Below are 26,412 nucleotides of genomic sequence, written 5' to 3'. Positions count from 1 at the left end.
ATATAATAAAGATTAAAAAACTTTTCGGGACTCCCATCCCTTTATCAAACACAGTGATCATTATGTAAGTGCTGCTGTTTTTTGTTTTCTATGTATGTATGTGTATATATAGTATAACATGATAGAGGGAGGGCACTCACCAAAAATTGAGTAAATTGCCTGGGTGCCGGGTAAGGAAATAACCATGTAGATGATGAAGCACTCACAGGACTTGAAAAAATCAAAAAGAATCTTTAATGTGCAAATATCAATGTTTTGGTCACATCCTCGGACCTTTTTCAAGGGTGACCCTAAGGGTGAAGACACACTGGGCTACTAGTAGCAGCTACTTTTTCACAGCTACTAAATGCCAGAAAATCCCCAGCCATAGACAATACTGAGAATTGCCTCTGCTAAAACACACATAGAGACAGTTATCATTAAATGATCAGCATTGTCTATTTTAGTAGCCACGACAAGTAGCTGCTACTAGTAGCTCTGTGTGTAAAGTACAATCCACCTGGCAGAGTCTAATCAGCTTCTTTTCTGCCTTCTTCTCGCAGAGAAATCTGATGAACTTCAACAGTGCAAAGTACATATCAACAGTTCTGATAACATTCAGCAATTTGAAGTGTATATAAACTGTTCTCTTGTGATTAGACTGAATTCAACAAAAGGGATCCCAGAGGATATTAAAGTAAAGTTGGAAAAACAAGGAAATCGCAGGCACATAGGAAACTGTAGCAAGAATTGCAAAGGAAACATTTCAGAGTCTGACTACATCATCAATGTTATAAATAACAGTATAGTGCTGGGTAACCTTGGAATAAATGACTCTGGACTATATTCTATAAAGTGTTCCTATAACACCACACTTCAAAAAGATGATTTGAAATTTAATATCACAGTCATAGGTATGTATCCATTTTAACAATACAATGACTTTTCCAGATTATGTATTTTCATTTTAAAGGGCAACTTAAGCTGCTTTGAAAGTTTGTCTTTATGAGTTTGTACAGATCCCAGGTGCAAATGAAGCTGAAGGAGACAGACAATCAAGATTTTTTTTTGTAAATACCAGACGTTCGAGTTCTGAATTAGATCAAATTGAAGATCAAAGTCAAATTTTTGTTGGTAGTAGTAATGAAGGCTAGTTTGAGAACAGAATCCATCTGGGGGGTCTAGGGGGGAATCTGCATACACAGAAGCTTGTTCATTCTTACCCCTAACTAAAACACCAGTAACTATGGATAGCTGTTATAATTGATACAGTCACTCATAGATGTTGCTGAGAAATGTACCGACTAATGAAGTTAAGTGTAACAGTTGGCAATCTGCCCCTGGATTACTGAGCTGCCAGGTCTCTTATACACGGGCATCCTTACCTGCATTCCTCTGCAGGGGAAAACGCAAATTTTGCCTTGAAACTGTATCAAGCATACAAATTTGCTCATCCCTAACAAATATGCAGTGTATTATCAGTTAGGGACTTTTAAAGAGAGCTGCATTAAATACAGTTACATTAGGCTGCAGGTATGCTGGGTTATATGGTTGCTCATGTGTTATTTGCCCAATATATAAAGTTTCCTATTATATCTTCCAGTTTGTGCCTGTATGTTACCCAACCACTTAGACTGTAAGCTCTACGGGGCAGGGACCTCCTTCCTACTGTGTCTCATACCACATGGCACTTATTCCCTGTGCATTTATATATATTTATTGTATTTATTTATTATAACACTTGTCCTCCCTGTGTGTAATTCTGTATATTGTAAGATTGTACAGTGCTGCGTACCCTTGTGGTGCTTTATATCTGCCTTGAAATGAAAGGTTACTACCAGTCTCAATGTGTTTTACATTCAATTATCATTTATTTCTCACATTGCAGAGAATCCTACTACCAAATCCGAGGCTGAATTGCACAGGACTCTCACGGAACACAAAGGTCAGTGTTCTATTCTAACAATCAGGATAATGTTATTAAGTTGATATAAATGAATTTAAGCTAAATACCCAGTCTTTCTCAATGATGCAGTGAACCAAACCTATCATGTTATACATGTGATATCCTTCTAATGTCACAAGTACAAAGTGACATTTTAAAATCAAATTGCCATGTTTTTACCCATAGTTCAGCATTTATCCCCATAATTTCAATGTAAGTGGCCTTGCTCTGAACTGCATCTGCTTCAATTGCACCCGATGTAGCAAAATATATACAACTGTGTTTGCATTCTGACCAAAATCAGGTGAAAGCTGCATCTAGCATTTTCGGAGTAGAAGTCACATCACTTCCAAAGTGCATGTTCAAAAAGACATTTGCATTCAGTTCACCGGGTGCAAATCTGGTGCACCTTTTAATGAAACCAACCTCGGGAACCCTAGAGCATCAAGGTTCCCCACAGATGCATACTGTTCATCGGAAGAGGCAGGATGGACACATTGGCACCATTTCGGATTGCAGGAGTGTGTTTGGACACAAGTACCTTAAAGGAACACTGTCATGGGAGAACATGTGTCCAGCAGAATCCTGCATTGCAATCTGTTTTTCAAAAACACAGATTTTTTTAACATTTATTTTTGAAATTGTATATGGGGCTAGCCATATTCTTCATTCCCCAGGGTGCAACAGCCATGTGACCTGTGCTCTGATAAACTTCAGTCACACTTTACTGCTGCGCTGCAAGTTTCAGTGATATCCCCCCCCTCCCAACAGCTGATCAGCAGAACAATAGAAATGGGAGCCTGATAGCAGCTCCCAGTAGGTATCTGAATAGCACTCAATAGTAAGAAATCCAAGTCCGGCTTGGGACTCCTCCAGTTACATGGGAGTAGGAGAAACAATAGGTTAGCTGAAAGCAGTTCTAATGTGTAGCGCTGGCTCCTTCTGAAAGCTCAGACTCAGGCACACTTTACTGCTGCGCTGCAAGTTGGAGTGATATCCCCCCCCCCCCAGCAGCCGATCAGCAGAACAATGGGAAGGGAGCAAGATAGCAGCTCCCAGTAGGTATCAGAATAGCACTCAATAGTAAGAAATCCAAGTCCGGCTTGGGACTCCTCCAGTTACATGGGAGTAGGAGAAACAATAGGTTAGCTGAAAGCAGTTCTAATGTGTAGCGCTGGCTGAAAGCTCAGACTCAGGCACAATGCACTGAGATGGCGCCTACACACCAATATTACAGCTACAAATACATTTGTTGGTTCAAGAATAAAATGTTAAATGGCAGAAGGAATTATTTGCTATGTAAACGGTGTAATTTAGAAATAAACAGTATATCATAACAATTATGACAGAATAGGTGCTCTCCATTGCATCCAGTTTAGAGCACCCACACTTGGTCGTGTGTTTCTTAATGAACCCTATGGTGTCAGAAGGCCTTATGTATTTAAATTTTGAGCTATCTAGTAGAATGCTAATGTCTAGTGTTGAGCCTAGGCAGGACCCGAGCTTTTTGCCACAGGCACAATGGCTCTACTGACACTGAACTGGTGCGGCCCAGTGTCGTTATGCTTCCAATGAATATCCATAGCAGCTGTGCATATAAAAGATACACAGTGTGTGTGCCATAGGGAGCTACTAGTAGCAGCTACTTTTCACGGCTACTAAAACTAACAGTGCTAATCATTACTGATAATTGTCTCTATGTGTGGTTTAGCAAAGGCGATTCTCAGTATTGTCTATTGCAGGGTATTTTCTGGCATTTAGTAGCCATGGAAAAGTAGCTGCTACTAGTAAATCTGTGTGTCCTTACCCTTAGGGTTACCATTGAAAATGGTCCCAGGATGCGACCGAAACATTGATATACAGTGAGAGCTGTGGGGTTGTGGAATTCCCTCCCTGGCAGATACATTAGATAGGTGCAAGAAGGGGTTGGATGTGTGTGAGGGAATACAGGGGTACAAGTCTCAGTACAAGTTGCCCCAGGGACTGGGCTGATTGCCATCTTGGAGTCAGGAAAGAATTTTTTGCCCTCTGCGGCAAATTAGAGAGGCTTCAGATGAGATCATCTAGCAATTAGACATGTTATATATAGAGATAAAAGGTTCATAGGTGCGTGTCTTTTTTCTTACTGTGTTACTATGTTATCCACATAATAAAAATGAATGTGATATTTCCACTAGACCATGTTTTATGTTTTGATCCCACAGGAATGAATAAACAAAAATCTACAGTGGCGATCGCAGTAATTATATTGGTTGCACTGATCCTGGGTTTCCTTTTTATTCCGAAGATGAAAAAAATTGGTAAAATTAACATGTAAAACAATACACATTAGGGGTCATTTACAAGTGCAAGTGCAATTTTGAATGTTTTTTTCCACAATACAGCGTTTCCCCACATTGTTGTTTTTTTTTTATATGTAATCGTATATGTTCAAAGTTTACACCCGTTTAGGGGTAGATTTAAAGAAAGTGCGGAGCTCACTGCAGTAAAAATCCCCCACTCTCTATTCATTCCTACGGGATTTTTAGAGACATATTTATCAATGGGTGAAGGTTTAGAGTTCACTCTATAATAATAATTATACCAATAATATAATTGAATCAATTCTCTACTTCCTTAGCTTTCTATTCTATCTTTTTATATTGTAAGTGGTAATAATTTAATTTTAAAAGGATTATTTTTGAAATTTCTGTAAAATTTACAGATCTACATAATAAAATAATGGTTAATTCAAAGTCAAATGATTCCAGTTTTTACTCTGCCTTTGGTGTTTTTTTCAGGATGTTCTGCAGAGAACATGGTGGAAACGAAAAAAAAACTCAATGACCTGGAACAACAAGAACAGAAGGAGGTAAGGTGGAATGTATGAATGGCAGATTCTGTTAGTGCCTATAAGAGGGGCCTGGATGAGTTCTTGAACAAGCAGAATATCCAAGGCTATTGTGATACTAATATCTACAGTTAGTATTAGTGGTTGTATATATAGTTTATGTATGTGAGTGTATAGATTGGTAGGTGTGGGTTGTGGGTGCTGGGTTTACTTGGATGGGTTGAACTTGATGGACTCTGGTCTTTTTTCAACCCTATGTAACTATGTAACTATGTATAAAGGCGACCATTTTACATATCAGCAGAATTTCTGCTATTACCTTAGTGCTACTAAAGCATACACATGCCAGGGGCCACATATTTGCTATTTGACATGTCTGGGGCTGGATTATAATAAAATAGTATTCAACAAGCTTGGGGGAACATAAACATATTTAGGAGGGCTACATCCAGCCCTCGTGTTTCCAGCTGGGCAGCCCTGCCTTATTAGGAAGGAAATTAAACATTATGGTACACAGGGCATTCTGGGATGCCCCTTATTGGGGGCAGAACAGCCCTATTGGGTTTATTTAATGGTTAAATGATTCCCTATTCTCTGTAATAATAAAACAGTACCTGTACTTGATCCCAACTAAGATATAATTACCCCTTATTGGGGGCAGAACAGCCCTATTGGGTTTATTTAATGGTTAAATGATTCCCTATTCTCTGTAATAATAAAACAGTACCTGTACTTGATCCCAACTAAGATATAATTACCCCTTATTGGGGGCAGAACAGCCCTATTGGGTTTATTTCATGGTTAAATGATTCCCTTTTCTCTGTAATAATAAAACAGTACCTGTACTTGATCCCAACTAAGATATAATTACCCCTTATTGGGGCAGAACAGCCCTATTGCGTTTATTTCATGGTTAAATGATTCCCTTTTCTCTGTAATAATAAAACAGTACCTGTACTTGATCCCAACTAAGATATAATTACCCCTTATTGGGGGCAGAACAGCCCTATTGCGTTTATTTCATGGTTAACCCTTTTACTGCCAGCCATTTTGGTCAAAGCGGAACTTGTATTGCCAGACCGTTTTTGAACATTTTGCACTGTTTCACTTTAGGGGCCTTTCCTCGGGGGGACTTTTAGTTTACCAAGGAAAACAATATATCGTTTTTTTCAGAACAACCTAAGCTTTCAAAATATGGTAGAATTTTTGTGTAATTCCAATTCTGTAACAAGATATAGGCTTCTAAATGTCTAAAAATGCAAAAAAAATCAAATTTTCCATAATATAATCACACATACTAGAAACAAAAATTATTTTATGCACGAATATACAACTGATTTGGAAAGTCCCATGTCTCCTGAACGTGCCAATACCAAATATATATAGTTTTATGGAGATTTCTCACTTGTATAGGTCAAAAACTCCCAGCAGTACACTACCAAATTTCCAAAGCACTGCTCCAAAAAAACTGCATACTTTGGATTTCAAGGCCAAAATTCCACTAACAGAAGGTTTATCCCAGAAAATTGTACATTTTTGGAAAGAACAGATTCTGGGGAATACAGAATAGGCACAACTGTCTGTCTACTCCAAACTATCAAGTCGCAATGCTTTCCTAAAGTTATTGGTTTTTATCAAAATTTGTGATTTGTTTTAAAAATCGCTTCAAAGCTTCTAGTCTATAGTATCTTATCTCCTACAGGTCATAAAGTAACCAAATAAAACACCCTAAATATGAATGCCTGGGGTCCACTGAACAGTTTGATGCCCAATATGTATAGGTTTACCTAAGTATGTGGCATGTAGGGGCCCCAATGTGAACATACCCCATATGAACTGTCATTTCTGTCATTTCAGCTTCTGCAAAATCAACACATTTACATCATTATATGTGGGATGAAGCTAGTAAAAAGTACGCTCACCCCAGAAAGTCATATATTTTTGGAAAGTACACATTCCCCCGAATCTAAAATGGGTACCCATGTCTTTCTACTCCAAAGTACCAAGCCGCACAGCTTTTCTAAAGTTAGCAATTTTGATGACATTTCCAAAAATCCCCTCAAAGCTTCCACTTTGAAGCATCTTATCTCCCACATAGCATTAGGTACCAAGATAAAACACCCTGAATTTGAACGCCAGGGGTCCACTGAACAGTTTGATGCCCAATATGTATAGGTTTACCTAAGTATGTGGCATGTAGGGGCCCCAATGTGAACATACCCCCATATATACTGTCATTTCTGTCATTTCAGCTCATGCAAAATCAACACATTTACATCATTATATGTGGGATAAAGCTACAAAAAAGTACGCTCACCCCAGAAAGTCATATATTTTTGGAAAGTACACATTCCCCCGAATCTAAAATGGGTACCCATGTCTTTCTACTCCAAAGTACCAAGCCGCACAGCTTTTCTAAAGTTAGCAATTTTGATGACATTTCCAAAAATCCCCTCAAAGCTTCCACTTTGCAGCATCTTATCTCCCACATAGTGTTAGGTACCAAGATAAAACACCCTAAATTTGAACGCCAGGGGTCCACTGAACAGTTTGATGCCCAATATGTATAGGTTTACCTAAGTATGTGGCATGTAGGGGCCCCAATGGGAACATACCCCCATATGATCTATCATTTCAGCTCCTGCAAAATCAACACATTTACATCCTTTATGTGGGATAATGCTACAAAAAAAGTACATTCACCCCAGAAAGCCATATATTTTTGGAAAATACACATCCCCCCGAATCTATAATGGGTAAATATTTCTTATTGCTACAAAGTACCAAGCTGTAAAGCTTTCCTAAGTTTGCAGATTTATATGACATTTTCGAAAATCGCATAAAAATGTTGCAATTTGCCGCATTTATCTCTCACAATTTCTTGATAAAGATCAGATAAAGACAAATCACCCCAAAAAGGAACACCAGAGGTCTACTGAACAGTTTGATGCCCAATATGCATAGATATACCAAAGTCTGCGGTATGTACTGAACCCTAAATGAAAATAGCGCATAAGGATTTCTCGCCTGCCAGCTCAGCTTTTGCACACAGAGCCCCCTGTCAGTGTATTATGTGCCAAAACTTCCCCTAACCATACAGTGACCCCCACAAAACCATATATTTTTGGAAAGTACACATTCTGACAAATCCAACAAGGGTAAAGAGTCCTTTCTACACCAAAGTACCAATCTGCAGAGCTTTCCTAAAGTTATTGGTTTTTATAACATTTCAGAAAATCGCCTAAAAATGTTGCAATTTGTCGCATTTATCTCACACAATTTCTTGCGTACAAAGGCAAGTCACCCCAAATAGGAACACCAGAGGCCTACTGAACAGTTTGATGCCCAATATGCATAGATATACCAAAGTCTGCGGTATGTACTGAACCCTAAATGAAAATAGCGCATAAGGATTTCTCGCCTGCCAGCTCAGCTTTTGCACACAGAGCCCCCTGTCAGTGTATTATGTGCCAAAACTTCCCCTAACTATACAGAGACCCCCACAAAACCATATATTTTTGGAAAGTACACATTCTGACAAATCCAACAAAGGTAAAGAGTCCTTTCTACACCAATGTACCAAGCCGCAAAGCTTTCCTAAAGTTATCGGTTTTTATGACATTTCAGAAAATCGCCTAAAAATGTGCAATTTGCCGCATTTATCTCAACACAATTTCTTGCCGTACAAAGGCAAGTCACCCCAAATAGGAACACCAAGAGGTCTACTTGAACAGTTTGATGCCCAATATGCATAGATATACCAAAGTCTGCGGTATGTACTGAACCCTAAATGAAAATAGCGCATAAGGATTTCTCGCCTGCCAGCTCAGCTTTTGCACACAGAGCCCCCTGTCAGTGTATTATGTGCCAAAACTTCCCCTAACTATACAGATCCCCCACAAAACCATATATTTTTGGAAAGTACACATTCTGACAAATCCAACAAGGGTAAAGAGTCCTTTCTACACCAAAGTACCAAGCCGCAAAGCTTTCCGTAAAGTTATCGGTTTTTATGACATTTCAGAAAATCGCCTAAAAATGTTGCAATTTGCCGCATTTATCTCACACAATTTCTTGCGTACAAAGGCAAGTCACCCCAAATAGGAACACCAGAGGCCTACTGAACAGTTTGATGCCCAATATGCATAGATATACCAAAGTCTGCGGTATGTACTGAACCCTAAATGAAAATAGCGCATAAGGATTTCTCGCCTGCCAGCTCAGCTTTTGCACACAGAGCCCCCTGTCAGTGTATTATGTGCCAAAACTTCCCCTAACTATACAGATCCCCCACAAAACCATATATTTTTGGAAAGTACACATTCTGACAAATCCAACAAGGGTAAAGAGTCCTTTCTACACCAAAGTACCAATCTGCAGAGCTTTCCTAAAGTTATTGGTTTTTATGACATTTCAGAAAATTGCCTAAAAATGTTGCAATTTGTCGCATTTATCTCACACAATTTCTTGCGTACAAAGGCAAGTCACCCCAAATAGGAACACCAGAGGCCTACTGAACAGTTTGATGCCCAATATGCATAGATATACCAAAGTCTGCGGTATGTACTGAACCCTAAATGAAAATAGCGCATAAGGATTTCTCGCCTGCCAGCTCAGCTTTTGCACACAGAGCCCCCTGACAGCCTATTATATGCAGTAAGACCCCCAAACTACACAGGGACCCCCAGAAAACCATATATTTTTGGAAAGTACACATTCTGACAAATCCAACAAGGGTAAAGTTATTTTTGTACACCAAAGTTACACCTGGCAAAGCTACGCTAAAAACAGATCAGGAACACTTATATAGAGATAAAATGTGATAAAACCACAAAAATTGTGCAAATCAGTGAAACAACAAAATAAGTTACATGACAGTGTAATTAGTGGCCAGAATATCTGATCCAATAGTTACGCTGTCAAAATAAACAGTTTTTAGGTAAAAGAAAATAAAACCAAAGTGGTAAAATGAAAAAAAAAAAAAAAAAAAAAGCAAAACAAAAAAAAACCAAAGTGTTTGTGTATACATGTGTGTACATGTGTAAAAGTTGTGTGATAGTGTGTAAGTGTGTATATGAGTGTAAATAAGTGTATAAAAGTGTGAAAAATGAAAAAAAAATAAATAAATAAAAAAATGCTAAAATGTGTGCTGTAAGTGTGTGTAAATGTATGTAAGTGTGTATAAATGTATGTATAAGTGTGTAAAAGTGTGTAAAAGTGTGTAAATGCAATAAAAAAAAAAAGTCCTTACCTGTTCCTGAAGACCGATCGCCTCCTTCGTCATTTGGGCCGGCGCTGGGGGAGAGGGAGGAAGCAGGAAGCAGCAGATGCGATGCGATCGCATCTGCTGCTTCCTGGAGGGTCCTGCGAGCGATCGGCTCGCAGGACCCTGATGACAGCCCCCCTGGCACATTGCCCAGGGGGGCTGTCATTGTTAGCAGCGCTTAAACGCCAACGACGTATGAGACACGTCGTTGGCGTTTAAGCCCTTTTACTGCCAGCACGTATGCCATACGTGCTTGGCAGTAAAAGAGTTAAATGATTCCCTTTTCTCTGTAATAATAAAACAGTACCTGTACTTGATCCCAACTAAGATATAATTACCCCTTATTGGGGCAGAACAGCCCTATTGGGTTTATTTAATGGTTAAATGATTCCCTTTTCTCTGTAATATTAAAACAGTACCTTGTACTGTAGTGTACATATATATATATATATATATATATAGTTATAGGTACAAACAGTTCATAAGCTGCACACCAAAAGTCATAAACGATACCTGGGTGCCAGGTATTGTAGTGTCGCATTTAATAAAAAGTGATAGTTTAATTGTTCAACACATGAACACAGGGTTAATATATACACTGTGGGTGTTTCCATACTTAACGGTAATAGTAATTTAAGGCTGATGGATGTTCACTTTAGGGGCAGGAGCCCCCCACACTCTCAGAAGAAATGGCTCTCGAAGCACCACGGACAGCCAAGGAATAAATAAAAAATTCAGTCTTTATTCACATCCTTTTAAAACCCAGAACGCTTGACGCGTTTCGTGCATTTGCGCACTTAATCATAGGCATACATTCTGAGAAAAACACATGATATATAAAGCCCATCAATTGGTGACATGACTTCCCCATTTTTTTTTCTCAGTCAGTGGACGGTGGGAACGATCGAACATTTGCTACGTGTATGGCCACCTTTAGAGTAAGTTCCAGTTGAGACACAGTACATGCTGTATGGTTGGCTGTATGGCTGCTTAGAAACAATTGTTCTTAAAGTATATCAAATGCAAGGATTGCGTAATAATTTCACATAAAGAAAATAGAATTCAGCTGTAGGCAGGGCTGCCATCAGAAATCACGGGGCCCCTCACAACAAATTTTTCTGGGCCCCCCTCCCACCAGTACAAAGGACACACAGACATAAAAAAGGGCCCCAAACAGTGCCCCCCATACTCAGTACCCCCAATTGTCCCAATACACAGTGCCACCTGAAGATGGTCTTCTTTGGCGGCGCCTTCTTCTTCTTCGGCGGTGACAGCTTCTTCTTCGGAGTCTTCTTCTTCAGTGGCGGTGGCTTACCCTTCAGCGGCAGCAGCTCCGGCGACTTAAGACTCCTCTGAAAGACAGGCCCTTTTATAAGGTTGCGCCCTGTGCGTACTGACGTCAGGCATACGCATGGGGCACAACCAATCGGATTAGCCGCTGACCACCAATGAAATTTAACATGCCCACCCTTAAGGTGGACTGGGCCGTATTTGATTAAAGAGGGCCCTAGCTAACCAGAAAAGTTTAGCATGGCTGGACCCCCCTGATGGCGGCCCAGGCTGTGGGGATCTGGGCCATTCAAGGTGGAAACCCTTGGGACTCCAGTCTACTTTCCCACATTGGTCTCAACAGTGGTGCTACAACAATCTGCCTTTATTTTGACTGCGCCTTATGTTCTGCTGTACTACCTCATTGGTGTGAGTAGTCAACCTGCAAATATTTTGTCTTGAACAAATAAATCAAGTTCTAGTTATTTGCCTCTGGCATCCTACTACCTTTGGCAGTGGAGAGTTGTAGTTATGCGACATCTCTCAAGTGCATTCTTCCCCTTTGGAAGGGCCCATCCCCTGTGTTAGAGTCATGTGTGCCTGTGCTCTTACCCTCTAGCTGAACATTGCCTAAATATCAGTCAATGTAGCGTTACATTTGTTTGGACAGTTTTACCTATTTTAAATCTGCTCTTTCCAGAAATGTATAGTTTGCTACTGTAAACCTACTTCCTAGTGGAATTTTTGGCCTTGAAATCTAAAGTATGCAGCTTTCTGGAGCAGTGCTTTGGAAATTTGGTAGTGTCCTGCTGAGAGTTTTTGACCTAGACAAGTGAGAAATCTCCAAATAACTATATATATGGTATTGGCACATTCAGGAGACATGGGACTTTCCAAATCAGTTGTATTTTTGTGCATAACATTATTTATGTGTCTGATAGATATATATATATATATATATATATGTTTATATTATTTGTATTATTTCTTTAGACATTTAGAAGCTTATAGCTTGTTACAGAAGTGGAATTACACACACACATTTTGAAAAGCTTAGGTTGCCCTGAAAAAAACAGTATATCATTTTCCCAAGTGAAAGAGTGCAAAATGTTCAAAAACTTTTTCACAATGAGTTCCAGAAGCTTCAAATTGTCTGGCAGTGAAAGGGTTACGGAAGCACACTTCAAGTTTACATCCAATGTACATACTGGGCGTGGTGCTATGAATGAATGTGCCGGTGTTTAGTCATTACACCTGTGCTGCGCAGACTTTCTATACAGCAGCTTTATCAGAAAGGATTGCACCCTTACCCGCTCGCTCTGATAGCACCAAAGCTCCTGTCCCCTAACCAGAAACCTGTGTGAGGCTTCTCCTGTCTATTATGTACCTGCAGATGTTCTTTCTTGGCCTCATCCATGTGTCCAAAACGCCACCTGTTACAAGTGAGTAGTGTCGCTGCCCCAGTAAGTGCTCTGTGGTGCAGGAACAGCGCAATGGCTGCTCAACTACAGTATGCTGCTATATTTAAGGGACTAAGGGATATGTACTATACTTACCTGTATAAAATGTGTCTTTTTTAACTTTCATGTATTCCGACTGCAGAAACTGTTCCTACACCAAAGATAGAGGTGAACATTGGAAGGAATGCCAACGGCTGGTGTAGCGTCACCCTTCACTGTTCTGTCCCAGCAAACTCCTCAGGGATATCGTACAGTTGGCAGAAAGGGAATAAAGAGACCGGACACCAGCGTTATGGAAATGGAAGCACAATCCAGGTCTCACTGCCGAGCAATTCATGTTTAAATGAGGAGTATATCTGCACCGTGTCTCGCTCAGCCAATGAGAAAAGTGCCACCATTCACATAGAGAATAACTGCTCGCTAATCAAAAACTGTGAGTAACATTCAGTTATTAAAGCGGAACATATGTCCCATGGTGTCAGTTTTACTTGTACATAAAGCTGTGATTCTGCTTTTCATTCACTAGTTTCAAGTTTCATGCATTTGCCCCAAGGGCAGAGTATAAGCAGTGAATCGCAACAATTCAGTCTTTGGCAAATGTGCCAGAGGCATGTCACTGTCCATATTTTTAGACAGAGAAACTTACTGATTGGTCTTATGTTTAATTATTAAGTGCTCAACCAAAATAATCACAGAAACACACTGGGGCTCATTTATAAACACTGGGCAAATTTGCCCATGGGCAGTAACCCATAGCAACCAATCAGTGATTGCCTTTTTTCAGTCAGCTGCATGTAGAACAATGAATGCAACAATTTCATTGGTTGCCATAGGTTACTGCGCATGGGCAAATTTGCCCAGTGTTGATAAATGAGCCCCACTGTTTCTTACCATTGATATTCTAGAATTGTGGGGGATTTGTCTATGCAATTGAATCAACAGGTTCCTCATTTTTTTTTTCATTATTTTTAGGTCAGAAACATATAAATGTATGTATATTATTTCTTTTTTTATGTATTTAATAGCAAAATAAAATATAAATAAATGCAAAATACAGTACAGGTATGGGACCCATTATCCAAAATGCTTGGGACCAGAGATTTTCCGGATAAGGGGTCTACCGTAATTCGGATCTCCATAAAGAGACCATATTACCTTATGGGTCCCTACAGTGGCCAGTTCATAGCAACTTTTCAACTGGTCTTCAATATTTATAGCTTCTGAATTATGTGCTTCTTCTTTTGACTCTTTCCAACTTTAACATGGGGGGGGGGGGGTCACTGATCATATAAAAATCATATAAAATGACGACCAATTACAAATGGTCTCGCAATATTACTACATCATACTAAAAGTTAACTCAAAGTTGAACAACCCCTTTAACAGGTACAGAGAAATAGAACTGTGCCAATATAGGTTTTACCCTGTAGTAAGCACAATTCTGCATGACCTGCAAATATTCTGAGTTAAAAAAAATAAATTCTCCTTTTTATTTACTATTGTAGTTGCTAAGTTACAGCCAATCAAACATCCATCCTTTATCTATGAAGGATGAGCAGTTAGTTAACAGTATTTATAGGGATGTAATGCATTTTCCCTTATTAGTAATCCAATTTCACTGGTAAACAATTCACACGGGTGGGGAGAACAAATTCTGCCCCTTTTGACCTGTACATGCTTCCGGTTAATTGGTTTCTGTAGTAATTAGACCTGTAACAAACCTTGCACCTTTTATTATATAACTAAGGTTTTTTTTTTTCTTCTCAGCTTACAGATATGTTGGTCCCTACTGGTTTTACATTTCTCTGCTAAGAGAATAAATTAAGAACAGTATTTGTTAATGTCAATATATCAATTAAGGACAAGCATTTCTGTTCTGTGTCCTTACATGGAAGCACGTAATGACCAAGTCAGTGCCTTGAAGTAATGCTCTTAACAGGGTTGAAATTGCTTTGATGATGTTTAGCTGACCCACTGTAGGTTTGATCTGGTAATATATATGACATGAGACACAGTATTAAGACCACTGTTAAGCAGGTATATTATTTTATTACTTGCACATTGGTAATGTATTGTGGGTCATTATCGTATGTCGGGAACTCTCTGGTTTAGAACCAGGGGCTGCTGTGTGCTGCCTACAGCTCCTCTTGATGAGTCTGGTGGATATCATCAATTACTTTTTTCCCTATTTGTGTTCCATGGCCCAAAACCTCAACCCAGCTGCAGGCAATATCCCACAAAATGGGTTATCTTACAACAAGCTCTGCTGAATTATTAGACTGTTTTGTACAAGTCTCTAGTTGCTGTCCTGTAAGTCTGTCCCTGCCCTGTTCTTGCTTCCTCTGGTTATAAATCCCTGGTTTTGACACTGGCATGGGATTTCTGTTTGTCAGTACAGCACTGCCACTACAGGTATAGGATCCCTTATCCGGAAACCCGTTATCCAGAAAGTTCCAAATTACGGAAAGGCCATCTCCCATAGACACCATTATCAGCAAATAATTCTAATTTTTAAAATGTATTTTCTTTTTCTCTGTAATAGTAAAACAGTACCTGTACTTGATCCCAACTAAGATATAATTACCCCTTATTGGGGCAGAACAGCCCTATTGGATTTATTTCATGGTTAAATGATTCCCTTTTCTCTGTAATAATAAAACAGTACCTGTATTTGATCCCAACTAAGATATAATTACCCCTTATTGGGGCAGAACAGCCCTATTGGGTTTATTTCATGGTTAAATGATTCCCTTTTCTCTGTAATAATAAAACAGTACCTGTATTTGATCCCAACTAAGATATAATTACCCCTTATTGGGGCAGAACAGCCCTATTGGGTTTATTTCATGGTTAAATGATTCCCTTTTCTCTGTAATAATAAAACAGTACCTGTACTTGATCCCAACTAAGATATAATTACCCCTTATTGGGGCAGAACAGCCCTATTGGGTTTATTTCATGGTTAAATGATTCCCTTTTCTCTGTAATAATAAAACAGTACCTGTACTTGATCCCAACTAAGATATAATTACCCCTTATTGGGGGCAGAACAGCCCTATTTGGTTTATTTAATGGTTAAATGATTCCCTTTTCTCTGTAATAATAAAACAGTACCTGTACTTGATCCCAACTAAGATATAATTACCCCTTATTGGGGGCAGAACAGCCCTATTGGGTTTATTTAATGGTTAAATGATTCCCTTTTCTCTGTAATAATAAAACAGTACCTGTACCTGATCCCAACTAAGATATAATTACCCCTTATTGGGGGCAGAACAGCCCTATTGGGTTTATTTAATGGTTAAATGATTCCCTTTTCTCACTTAAGCTATGGAGATCCAAATTATGGAAAGAACTCTTATCCGGAAAACCCCAGGTCCTGAGTATTCTGGATAACAGGTCCCATACCTGTACAATCAAAATATAGATAATTACAATTTCCCATTAAAAAAACATCCCAAACTTGCAGCCTATTTTGCTTACGGAAGCTGAGCTTCTTGCTCTTTATTTAAACGAGGGTCAAACAAATGTGAATAAAACACAATATACATACAAATATGTATATATATACTTGTACCTAACTAGATTGGAGAATGCTATTATACTGATCATACTCAAGTCCAGCAAGTCCAGATAGGCATAAGGGATCCCAGGAGAAATACAGCTTAAGATGATGGAGTGGTACCTAGAAAGATCCCTGGTCCCAGGTGCATTGTATTCTAAAGAGGAGCACCAGAAAAGTTCAAATCTGTGTGTATATACATTGAAGTGGCTTACCCCCTTTATATTTCTATTTCCACTGACTGTAGGCAACCAACTGTCCCTTAAGGGACACTTCATATCTTTTACAGCCAACACAAGTCTACCTGACTGTTCTACAAATGGTTTTGCTATGAGATGGAAAAACAAAACAATGTTGGATCCAATTGATGTCATAATATACAATAAGGATAATTCTTCTATCTTTCCTCATTTCGAAAACCACATGGAATACATCAAGGACTCCCACATAAAAATCTATGACATGAGGATGGAGCACAGCGGGGAGTACACACTGTCCTCTTCATATAATTGCAGAGACAGTAAAGATGAATTATTTTATAATCTTACTGTATACGGTATGTATCAAAGAAATGTAATCAATGGGTATGCTGCCCAATTGATATTTGAATGTTTTTGTTTAATACCATGTAAATACACCATCTTTTAGCTTCTTGCTATTTTCTGCTACCAAGTTTTTTGTTTTATTTTGGAGGGCCCTTATTTAACCCTGGATGGTGTTATCCATTATCCATCTAAGTGATAACTGCAGACTAACCACTGTTCTGACTCCTGAGACATTAGCCCAGCAGTTGAGCCTTCTAGTAGGGACTAGTTATAATGATTTGCTTGGCTATTATTACAGTTGCTAACATGTTTTTCTTTTTTGTAATCAAGTTCATGGCTGCTCTGAGAATGCAAAATAAATCTTCATGTATATTAGAAAAGTGTAAATTTATAGTTTCTTGTGTGAGAGCTGCCGTTTTGCTTTCCAACACTGAGGAAGTCAGCTTTACAGTGGGCATCTATGTCTATAAATTTGCAGAGCTTGTATAGGATATTCATCTCTACTTACAGTACAGGTATGGGACCTGTTATCCAGAATGCTTGGGACCTGGGGTTTTCAGATAAGAGGTCTTTCCGTAATTTGGATCTACATACCTTAAGTCTGCTAAAAATCATTTAAATATTGAATAAACCCAATAGGCTTGTTTGCCCCCAATAAGGGGTAATTATATCTTAGTTGGGATCAAGTACAGGTACTGTTTTATTATTACAGAGAAAAGGGAATCATTTAACCATTAAATAAACCCAATAGGACTGTTCTGCCCCCAATAAGGGGTAATTATATCTTAGTTGGGATCAAGTACAGGTACTGTTTTATTATTACAGAGAAAAGGGAATCATTTAACCATGAAATAAACCCAATAGGGCTGTTCTGCCCCCAATAAGGGGTAATTATATCTTAGTTGGGATCAAGTACAGGTACTGTTTTATTATTACAGAGAAAAGGGAATCATTTAACCATGAAATAAACCCAATAGGGCTGTTCTGCCCCAATAAGGGGTAATTATATCTTAGTTGGGATCAAGTACAGGTACTGTTTTATTAATACAGAGAAAAGGGAATCATTTAACCATGAAATAAACCCAATAGGGCTGTTCTGCCCCAATAAGGGGTAATTATATCTTAGTTGGGATCAAGTACAGGTACTGTTTTATTATTACAGAGAAAAGGGAATCATTTAACCATTAAATAAACCCAATAGGGCTGTTCTGCCCCCAATAAGGGGTAATTATATCTTAGTTGGGATCAAGTACAGGTACTGTTTTATTATTACAGAGAAAAGGGAATCATTTAACCATTAAATAAACCCAATAGGGCTGTTCTGCCCCAATAAGGGGTAATTATATCTTAGTTGGGATCAAGTACAGGTACTGTTTTATTATCACAAGGAAAAAGGAAATCATTTTAAAAAAATTGAATTATTTGCTTATAATGGAGTGTATGGGGTCTGGCTTTTCTGTAATTCGGAACTTTCTGGATAATGGGCTTCCGGTAAGGGATCCCATACCTGTATTTGTTTGCTTGCTTAATTTTACAAAAATAAACTTTACAGACATTTAGTGTTATCTCTTTGGGTATTCTGATTGCAGAAGATGTCTCTACACCTTACATAACGCATGAAAAGGACTGCAGTTGGACTGGCTGGTGTAATGTCACTCTCCACTGTCATGTCTCATCAAACTCCTCAGTGATTTCGTACAGCTGGCAGAAAGGGAATAATGAGACTGGGTACCCGCACTATATGAATGCAAACACAATCCAGTTCCCACTGCAGTGCTATATACCTCTGGATGAGAAGTATGTTTGCACTGTGGATTACCCAGGGGGTCAGAAATCCAGTGAAATTTATGCAAAGAACATCTGCGGTAAGCCAAAGTAATTAAATCAGAACATATTTATTTTACTTCCTTAGGGGTTCCGCAAGTCCAGCCTGCCTACGCTTTTTTTGCATAGGTCGAAAAAGCATGAGTAGTGTACAGCATCAAATGCACAGTAATTGATCTATGTGCAAAGTGGCACTCCATGTTACTGTACATATCCTTTGCCAGAGAAACTGAGATGTTGGGCCTCATTTTATGTTCAATTTATAAGCCCCTGCCCTAATGGCTGTGATCTAGATCTTCATGTTTTTGTATATGTATTTATAATATACTAGCTATCTAGGGGGCTTGCATTGAATTAAGAGCTTTCTCCTTTTCTTCCAGATGCCAAAGTAAATTTGGTCCTTTGGACTATATTTGTTCTCGTGTTTGGGGCAATTGTGTCCTGCATTGGCTGGGTTATTTATAAGGTAAAGTATTTCTTACTGTGTTTTTTCTGACAACTTCAAAGTTCCAAGTAGAACAAAAGCTACCCCTGTAGTTCTGGTCCTGAAAAATGTATAATGCAAAAGGGAACACCTTTATTTTACAAGTGTATATATATATATATATATATATATATATATATATATATATATATATATATATAATAGAAAGAGTGCCGCACACATAGGGACTTGATACAAAAGAAAAAGTGTTTTCATTGAAAAAAATCCAACATTTCGAACACAATCAGTGCTCTTCCTCAGGGACAAACCAACAGACCATATCCCAACACCCACAGTAAATACCCCCACCACATAAAATGGCGCCCCCCCCCCAAAAAAAAACGGCCATGGTTACCATGGCAACCGGTGTAAACAAGCCCCACACCCACCAGAGCAAGATAAATTCAAATGTCAACATATACAGGCAAATAGAATGAGAGTGCAGTGCTAGAAACAAGGTTAAGTTTAAAATCATGTAGCTAGTAGGCAAACGGATACATGTTGCAAAAGATATGCAAAGATGTTGCAAAGAACTATACAGAGAATGTTCCCAGTCAGAGATAGCAAGCATTTCACTGTGCTTTCATGAATGTGGGTGATGAATGCCTTAGTTGCTAGGAGCAAAAGGTTATAGTTGATAATTATTTTTTGGAGACAGGCATCGGGTATGAAACCCAGGACCCATGTCCGGACGCACCAGAGAAGCTAGGGGTATAAAGGAACGCACACAGAGAGGAACCACCACCTGTCACCAGTACCCAGCGACCTCTGAACTACAGTGTGTAAATATGATCATCATGTGGAGCAGAACATATCGCCCACTGAGGCAATGCCCAGTCAAATGCTGCGGAAGCTGGTCGGGCATGTTCAATTAGCGTGTAGGGAGCGTGGGGCGCACTTTTGCCTAGTTACCATGTATACAACGCACCCCAGCTGGCACCAGGAGCGCAAGTTAGATGTGCCCAATAGGCAACCAACACAAATATCTAGGTTCGGCTGGCAGACAGTGAGGATAGTGAGGGTCCTGCATCGGTCCCTGGCGATCTGCGGGAGATGAAGTGCAACAAGTGACGCCAATGGGCTACACGGAGTGGTGGAGAGCGTGTCCGGGTGCAACTACAACTCTAACGTGTCCAGTTCTAGTTAATGCAAACCGCCTTCAAAAAGGACCAGGAATTATAGGGCCAATTGGAAAGGCCCGCAGTAACACTCCAGGGATATTCATAACAATAAGGACCCACAAAGTGAGCCCAAAGGAATTTCACATGTCGCTCAAGTATGCCGAGCCAGATCTACTGTATGTAAAACGGTAACATCACTAGCCCCTGCTCCTACATAGATTTATAGCCCATAAACAGATAGTGACAGTTGGCATGTCCCCTGGTTTACTTCATTAGAATATATATTACAAACACTGATGTATTTGGTTCAGCAGAAGTGGATAGTTCAATAGCCACCTGGTGCGAGCCTGTCATGTAATATGGTCCTAGATTTGGGGTTACAGGTAGACTTGTCGATACCCATTAATTGTCTGTCTCCAGAAAAATAAAATAAAGAAAAATCAAAATGAAAAGTAAAAGTAGAAATGACATGCAACTACGTCTCAGAAAATAAATCATGCAAGCACAACACGTCCATTACGGACCTTGAGGGGGGAACACTCAGGGTGTGTCAAGCACAGCAGCCATGTATAGAACGACTGGTAACATGAATTTGTTATACATAACAATAGGTTTTTTTAGGGTTGAGGTGAATACGGAGACCTTATGAACAGTATCCATGTAAGAATAAAAAGAATGCAAATCATACTGAATAGTTTATACAGCACATCTTCTTCTGCAGTACATGCAGCCATTGTGGTACTGTGTATTGGGTATAAGCAGAATCACTCAAAAGCACACGGAGCCATAGGCTATTCCAAAACACATCCCATCACTCCTTTCAGTGGTCACAATTCACCTTAGTGCCTGCCCATCCTTTACCATAAATAATTTTAACCTACTGGCTGGGGCTACAGTCCATTTAAATTAGCTAACTGGCAAGTTTTGGATAAAACTGCCAAAATCCAGCTAGTGATATAGAACATGGGTTACACTGGACCCTTCCTCAAAATGGAAGGATGGTCAAGGTGGTGTGGTGCAACTACACACCTCCACTGCCAGCATGTACAATAATAATATTGTCCCAAACAAACATCCCCAAGGAAAGTATTCACAAACGTGATGGTAAAGAATGCAGTCAGGTACAGTCATGAACAGAGCATATTGTAGATGCACCACTGTGGAGATCAGCTTGGGGATTGTAGCAAGTTTCTAGGGGTTTCTACCTCAAAGGCCCAGATCCCAACAGCAGACCTGGATCAGAGATTTAATATAGTCTTATACCTACATTTCAAAAACGTAAACAGGGACAAAAAGAAAACGTGCTGTAAATTGTTTTGACCACACCCATTTTTGTGACTACACTCCCTAAATACCACGCCCATTTTACAACATGGCAGGTTATGTAAAGTTTGAACACATTTTTTGGGGTCTTGTTTTATGTGTTATTACAGTTTTGCTAATGAAGGTGAAATTGCCCTTTAAGCTGCGAGTCTCAGTTTTCCCAAGAGACTTGTTTAACTTATTAGTTACAATTGTATCTCAGTGCAGGGGGTGAGTATTCTGGGCTCTCTGCCCAAAGCTACTTATCTAATTAAGTTTGAGAAACTCTGTATCTTTTTTTGGTGTTCAGTGCAGGAGATCAAAGAGAAATGAGGAACTTTTCAGTAAGAATCCGGGACTGCAGGCTGAGCTGTTAAAAGAGGGACTGCCCCTGAAAGAACTGGCACAGATGGGAGGTATGTAGCCTTATCACTTTTTCACTATTGCAGTCCCTTCATTGAGGCAGCAGTGCCTTTAGAAGAACTACTCTCTGCAAACTCTCCTGGTTGGAGCACACAAACTGCTCTCACATTTTTAGAATGTGCTCTACAAAATCTTTCCTGTCTGGGGCATATTTATAGTGTTTAAGCCAACCAATATCATCTGTAATTTGCCCATAGCAACCAATCAGCAATTGGATTGAAATGGTCCCCTTGGTTACTATGGGCAACATCACCGGTAATGTTGGCTTATACACAATAATATACTGTATATGCCCCTAACTAACAATCGTTTATGGTGTCCCTGTTCCCTGACTTCACTAGAGGTAATGGTTTCCTCTTAGGCTGGATAGTTCTAAGCTTTTTGATCCCAGGCTCGCTGGAACACATCCACCCGAATCAAGTGAGGAAGGTCAAAGAGAGAGACCCACCCCTGATAAACACAGTGTGCAGGAAGTGGTCATCAAGCATGAGGGCTAATACTTACACATACATTTCAAATGGTTATTTATCTTTCTGCCTGGTAACAGTAGGAACTAGGAAGAGTAGGGATTAAAGCAATGGGGGCTCTTAGCCCTGTGGGTCCCTACATTAATGTGGTCTTAATGTGGCATGCAACTTCCCAGCTGTTCTTTTAGTGACCATAGAGTCCAAATTGAGGATCCAAATAGGAATGGGGCTAACAAGAAAGTGAGGGAGGGGATTTGGAACACACCTGTTTGTTCTTTGGACATATCAAGTATTCAGCCTAATTTGTCCAAATTTTTAAATCCAAAATGTTGTGGAGTATGAAGTAGGAGTTGGTTCAAGATATAGAATATTCTATCTATCTGCCTGTCTGTCTACCTTATTATTATTATTATTATTTTTTAAGAAACAAAAAGAACTTCAAGCAACAATTTGAAAATGAATGAAGAAAAATCAAAAGAAACCTGTTTACTAGGGAAAGAGTCACAACATACATAAACAATTTCATATAAAAGAATGACAATGCATAGTTACACAGTTAATTTGGGTTGAAAAAAGTCATTGAGTTCAAGCCCTCCAAGCAAGCCCCAGTGCACATAGATAGATAGATAGATAGATAGATAGATATAGATGATGATAGATAGATATATAGAGAGGTAGGTAGGCAGATAGATAGATGATAGATAGATATAGATAGATAGATGATAGAGAGGTAGGTAGGCAGATAGATAGACAGATAGATAGAGAGGTAGGTAGACAGATAGATAGAGAGGTAGGTAGACAGATAGATAGGCAGATAGATAGATAGATAGATAGAGAGGTAGGTAGACAGATAGATAGGCAGATAGATAGATAGATAGATAGATGGATAGATAGATAGATAGATAGATAGATAGATAGATAGATAGATAGATAGATAGATAGATAGATAGATAGATAGATAGAGAGGTAGGTAGACAGATATTCACATGTAAATATGCCAGTACTATATCATTAAAATATAAACAGGTTCATTTTCAATCACATGTGTAGCAACCCCAGGAATTTAGTGCTTATTGTTCAGGCAGTTTCTTCTAGTTTAGACACCTAAAAGTGGTCCTAGATTTGTGTGGGACACTATTTCCCTTTCCCAGGTTAAAAGAGAGTTTCCTTAGTGTAAAATGGATAGCACACATGTGCTCAGGCTCAAGGTCCTCCATCACTGGGAGCTGGTTATAGGATGGGATCAGTTAGGAAATTTAGAGTAAGATTAGTTCTGTGATAGTCACTCAAGGAGTAAAAGACAGACACCGGATAGATAGTATGGGCAGCTGAAAGTTCCAATAAGGAGAATAGAGGGTTAGAACCCCATGATGTAAAAGGGCCACCAGCTTAGGGATTCAAGTGGTTGAGCTCAGTGTGAGATTCCTGAAGCAAGGAATTACTGTGAAGCCAGACTATGATGGCAATTTGCACTAAGGCAGGGGACATCACCTTTTGAAAGGTGTTTTAAGTGTGAGTCCAGTTCTGATATTACTTGCTGTCTAAGAAGCTATGTGAATTGTGCTTGATGTACTATTGAAATTGGAGTCACATATTGATACCACCTCATGCCTGGAGTAAATAAAAGGAGTTTGTTGTTTGACGAAACCTTTGTTGCTTCATTTGTCCACTCAGCCTGTCAGTTGACAGATATTCCAGATGACATCCTTTCTAAACACAAGAGTAAGAATAACTAAAGGCAATATTTGTTATAGAGTTGCCGGGAGTTGTTGCCCTAACCCAGGGATCCCCAACCTTTTATACCCGTGAGCCACATTCAAATGGAAAAAGTGTTGGGGAGCAACACAAGCATAAAAAATGTTCCTGGGGTGCAAATAAGAGCTATATTTGGTAGCCCCTATGGGGACTGGCAGCCTATAGAATGGTCTGTTTGTCATTACACTGGGTTTTTATAGCACCAAAACTTGCCTTCTTACCAATAATTAAAAAAAAGCACCTGCTTTGAGGCCACAGGGAGCCAACATCCAAGGGGTTGGGAAGGAACATGTTGCTCATGAGCCATTGGTCGGGGAACACTGCCCTAACCGGTTAATGCCCAAGGTACATTGCACGCAACGCACACCTCCCCTGTTACTATTATAGCACACCAATGGGTGGGTAACACATGCACAAGTGTGAAGCATGAAAATGGAGCTCAAATTGATACTATTTATAAAAGTATTTGTGGCCATACATGCTCCTTGCACCAATCCACCTGTCCAACCTACTCTGTTGAATAGTGCATAAATTACTGCCAGCCTGGATGTGGTGGTAGTCCCAGGGTTACACTTGCAGGTTGCATCAATGGGTGCTTTAAGAACATTTTGATTATTTATTTTTTCTTTAAGTCTTGTAAGACTTAAAATCTAGAAGGTTTCATAGAAGGTCTCGTGTTTAGGAGAAAAAAACATTTGTCCTCCCAGTCCTTTATTGTTTCCTCAACAAAAATGTTGTCAAGTCTGTTACATTTACTATCTTGCAGAACAAAATATTTCCTTGGTTACAGCAAGGTTTGACTAGATTTGTTAGCCAGGAACATTTCTAACAGTGCTACAGACTTGGGCCAAATAATTGGTAAGCTGATGCTGTGCCAACTAGAACTAGTATTCTGAGTGTGTATGCAACAACTGGCACTCTATTGCAAATGCTAGGGTATATGTATTTGTGCCCTGAGCACAAGATGTAACTTAGTGAGCAGCTGCTGGAATTCTGTGGGAAAAAAACCTGCACTGTGAGAAAAACATGGCAATTTACATCCAAAAATTTTACTTTTTCTATTTAGCCATAAGATACATTCAGACTTTCAGTGTGAATTTTCATTTTAAAAGGGGTTCTTCACACTGAATTACTAGGAAAAAAAGGTTTTGTGTCAACTTATAACCAATATTCCTTACAGTCAGTTGTAGGAGTAGTAGGAATTGCTGCCAAATCTGTTACTCAGAGATTGTTGCCAAAAGTCCATTAAGAAAGCCATGGGCCCAATAAAACTGCGGCTAAGTGGCACATGACTTAGGAAGCCTGGAAGTGGAGGTACTGGCCAATAGAAAGCTCTGGCTGGAAAAATCTTAAGCCAAAGCCAAAGCTGCCCATACACGGGGAGATCCGCTCGCTTGGCGATGTCGCCAAGCGAGCGGATCTTCACCCGATATCCCCACCTACGGGTGGGCGATATCGGGTAACATGTAGGCGAATGTTGGCCCTAGGGTGAGACAATCGAATTCTAACAGCAGCAATGGGGCAGTTGGTTCGGGGACCGTCCCCGATCCGACTGAATTTTCTAACGTGGCAGATCGATATCTTGCCGATTTCAGACCAGATATCGGTCGGCAAGGCCCCTCGTTTCTGCCCCTACACGGGCCGATTAGCTGCTGAATCGGTCTAAGGGACTGATATCGGCAGCTACTATCAGCCCGTGTAATGAGTGTCCATCAGAGGGTTCCTAGGGGTTAATTTTGCCTTAACAAACATTGGTAAAATCTTCATTCTGTTATCCTAGACAGAACTATAACGCTGTTTTTTGCTCTACTGCATATTTTTTGGGCTTCACCATGTCAGCTTTGGAGGAGTTAATACAGTCCATATGGACTGCAGCAGATCCACATGGCTTCCAATGGCTGAAGGAAAGATTTATCGAGTTACTGACAGCTAATAAGGAGGAACTGGTGACAGGAGAGCAGTACTAAGGAGGAGAGCGGGTCCACTAGAGCGCCTCAGCCCCTCACAGGCAAGGGGTTCCAGCAAGAGAGGTCCCAGCAGAGCAGCAGAGAAGAGACCCTTATCAGCCAGGAAAACCGCAACCTGCCAAAGAAATGATCAAGTGCAGCTATGAAAATAAAAAGCGGTGAGTGAGAACATTAGCCATCTGAGGTGAGTAAGAGAAGGAGTGGTGGCCATAT

At 39.7% G+C, this 26,412-nt stretch overlaps 1 protein-coding gene across 1 annotated transcript; it reads left to right on the top strand.

Moving 5' to 3' along the window:
* Nucleotides 1–518: 518 nt before the first annotated feature.
* On the top strand, nt 519–23,164 carry LOC101734538. Its single transcript, XM_031894908.1, has 11 exons — nt 519–893; nt 1,868–1,924; nt 4,129–4,224; nt 4,705–4,775; nt 12,683–12,731; nt 12,892–13,182; nt 16,559–16,867; nt 18,446–18,721; nt 19,061–19,146; nt 21,898–22,003; nt 22,902–23,164. The coding sequence occupies exons 3-11, from the start codon at nt 4,131–4,133 to the stop codon at nt 22,991–22,993; spliced, it is 1,374 nt and encodes a 457-aa protein (XP_031750768.1). The 5' UTR covers nt 519–893; nt 1,868–1,924; nt 4,129–4,130; the 3' UTR covers nt 22,994–23,164.
* The last annotated feature ends 3,248 nt before the right edge of the window (nt 23,165–26,412 follow it).

The sequence above is a fragment of the Xenopus tropicalis genome, unplaced genomic scaffold (assembly GCF_000004195.4).
Source record: "Xenopus tropicalis strain Nigerian unplaced genomic scaffold, UCB_Xtro_10.0 Sca28, whole genome shotgun sequence".
NCBI classification, from domain to species: domain Eukaryota; kingdom Metazoa; phylum Chordata; class Amphibia; order Anura; family Pipidae; genus Xenopus; species Xenopus tropicalis.
This window is presented reverse-complemented; position numbering and strand designations above follow the sequence as displayed.

Excerpts from the sequence above, each read along its gene's own strand:
- LOC101734538 (XM_031894908.1), top strand. The coding sequence starts at position 4,131 with ATGAATAAACAAAAATCTACAGTGGCGATCGCAGTAATTATATTGGTT. Across the intron at positions 12,732-12,891 it reads CAAAACGCCACCTGTTACAA|AAACTGTTCCTACACCAAAG; the intron begins GTGAGTAGTGTC and ends TTCCGACTGCAG. Across the intron at positions 18,722-19,060 it reads TTATGCAAAGAACATCTGCG|ATGCCAAAGTAAATTTGGTC; the intron begins GTAAGCCAAAGT and ends CTTTTCTTCCAG.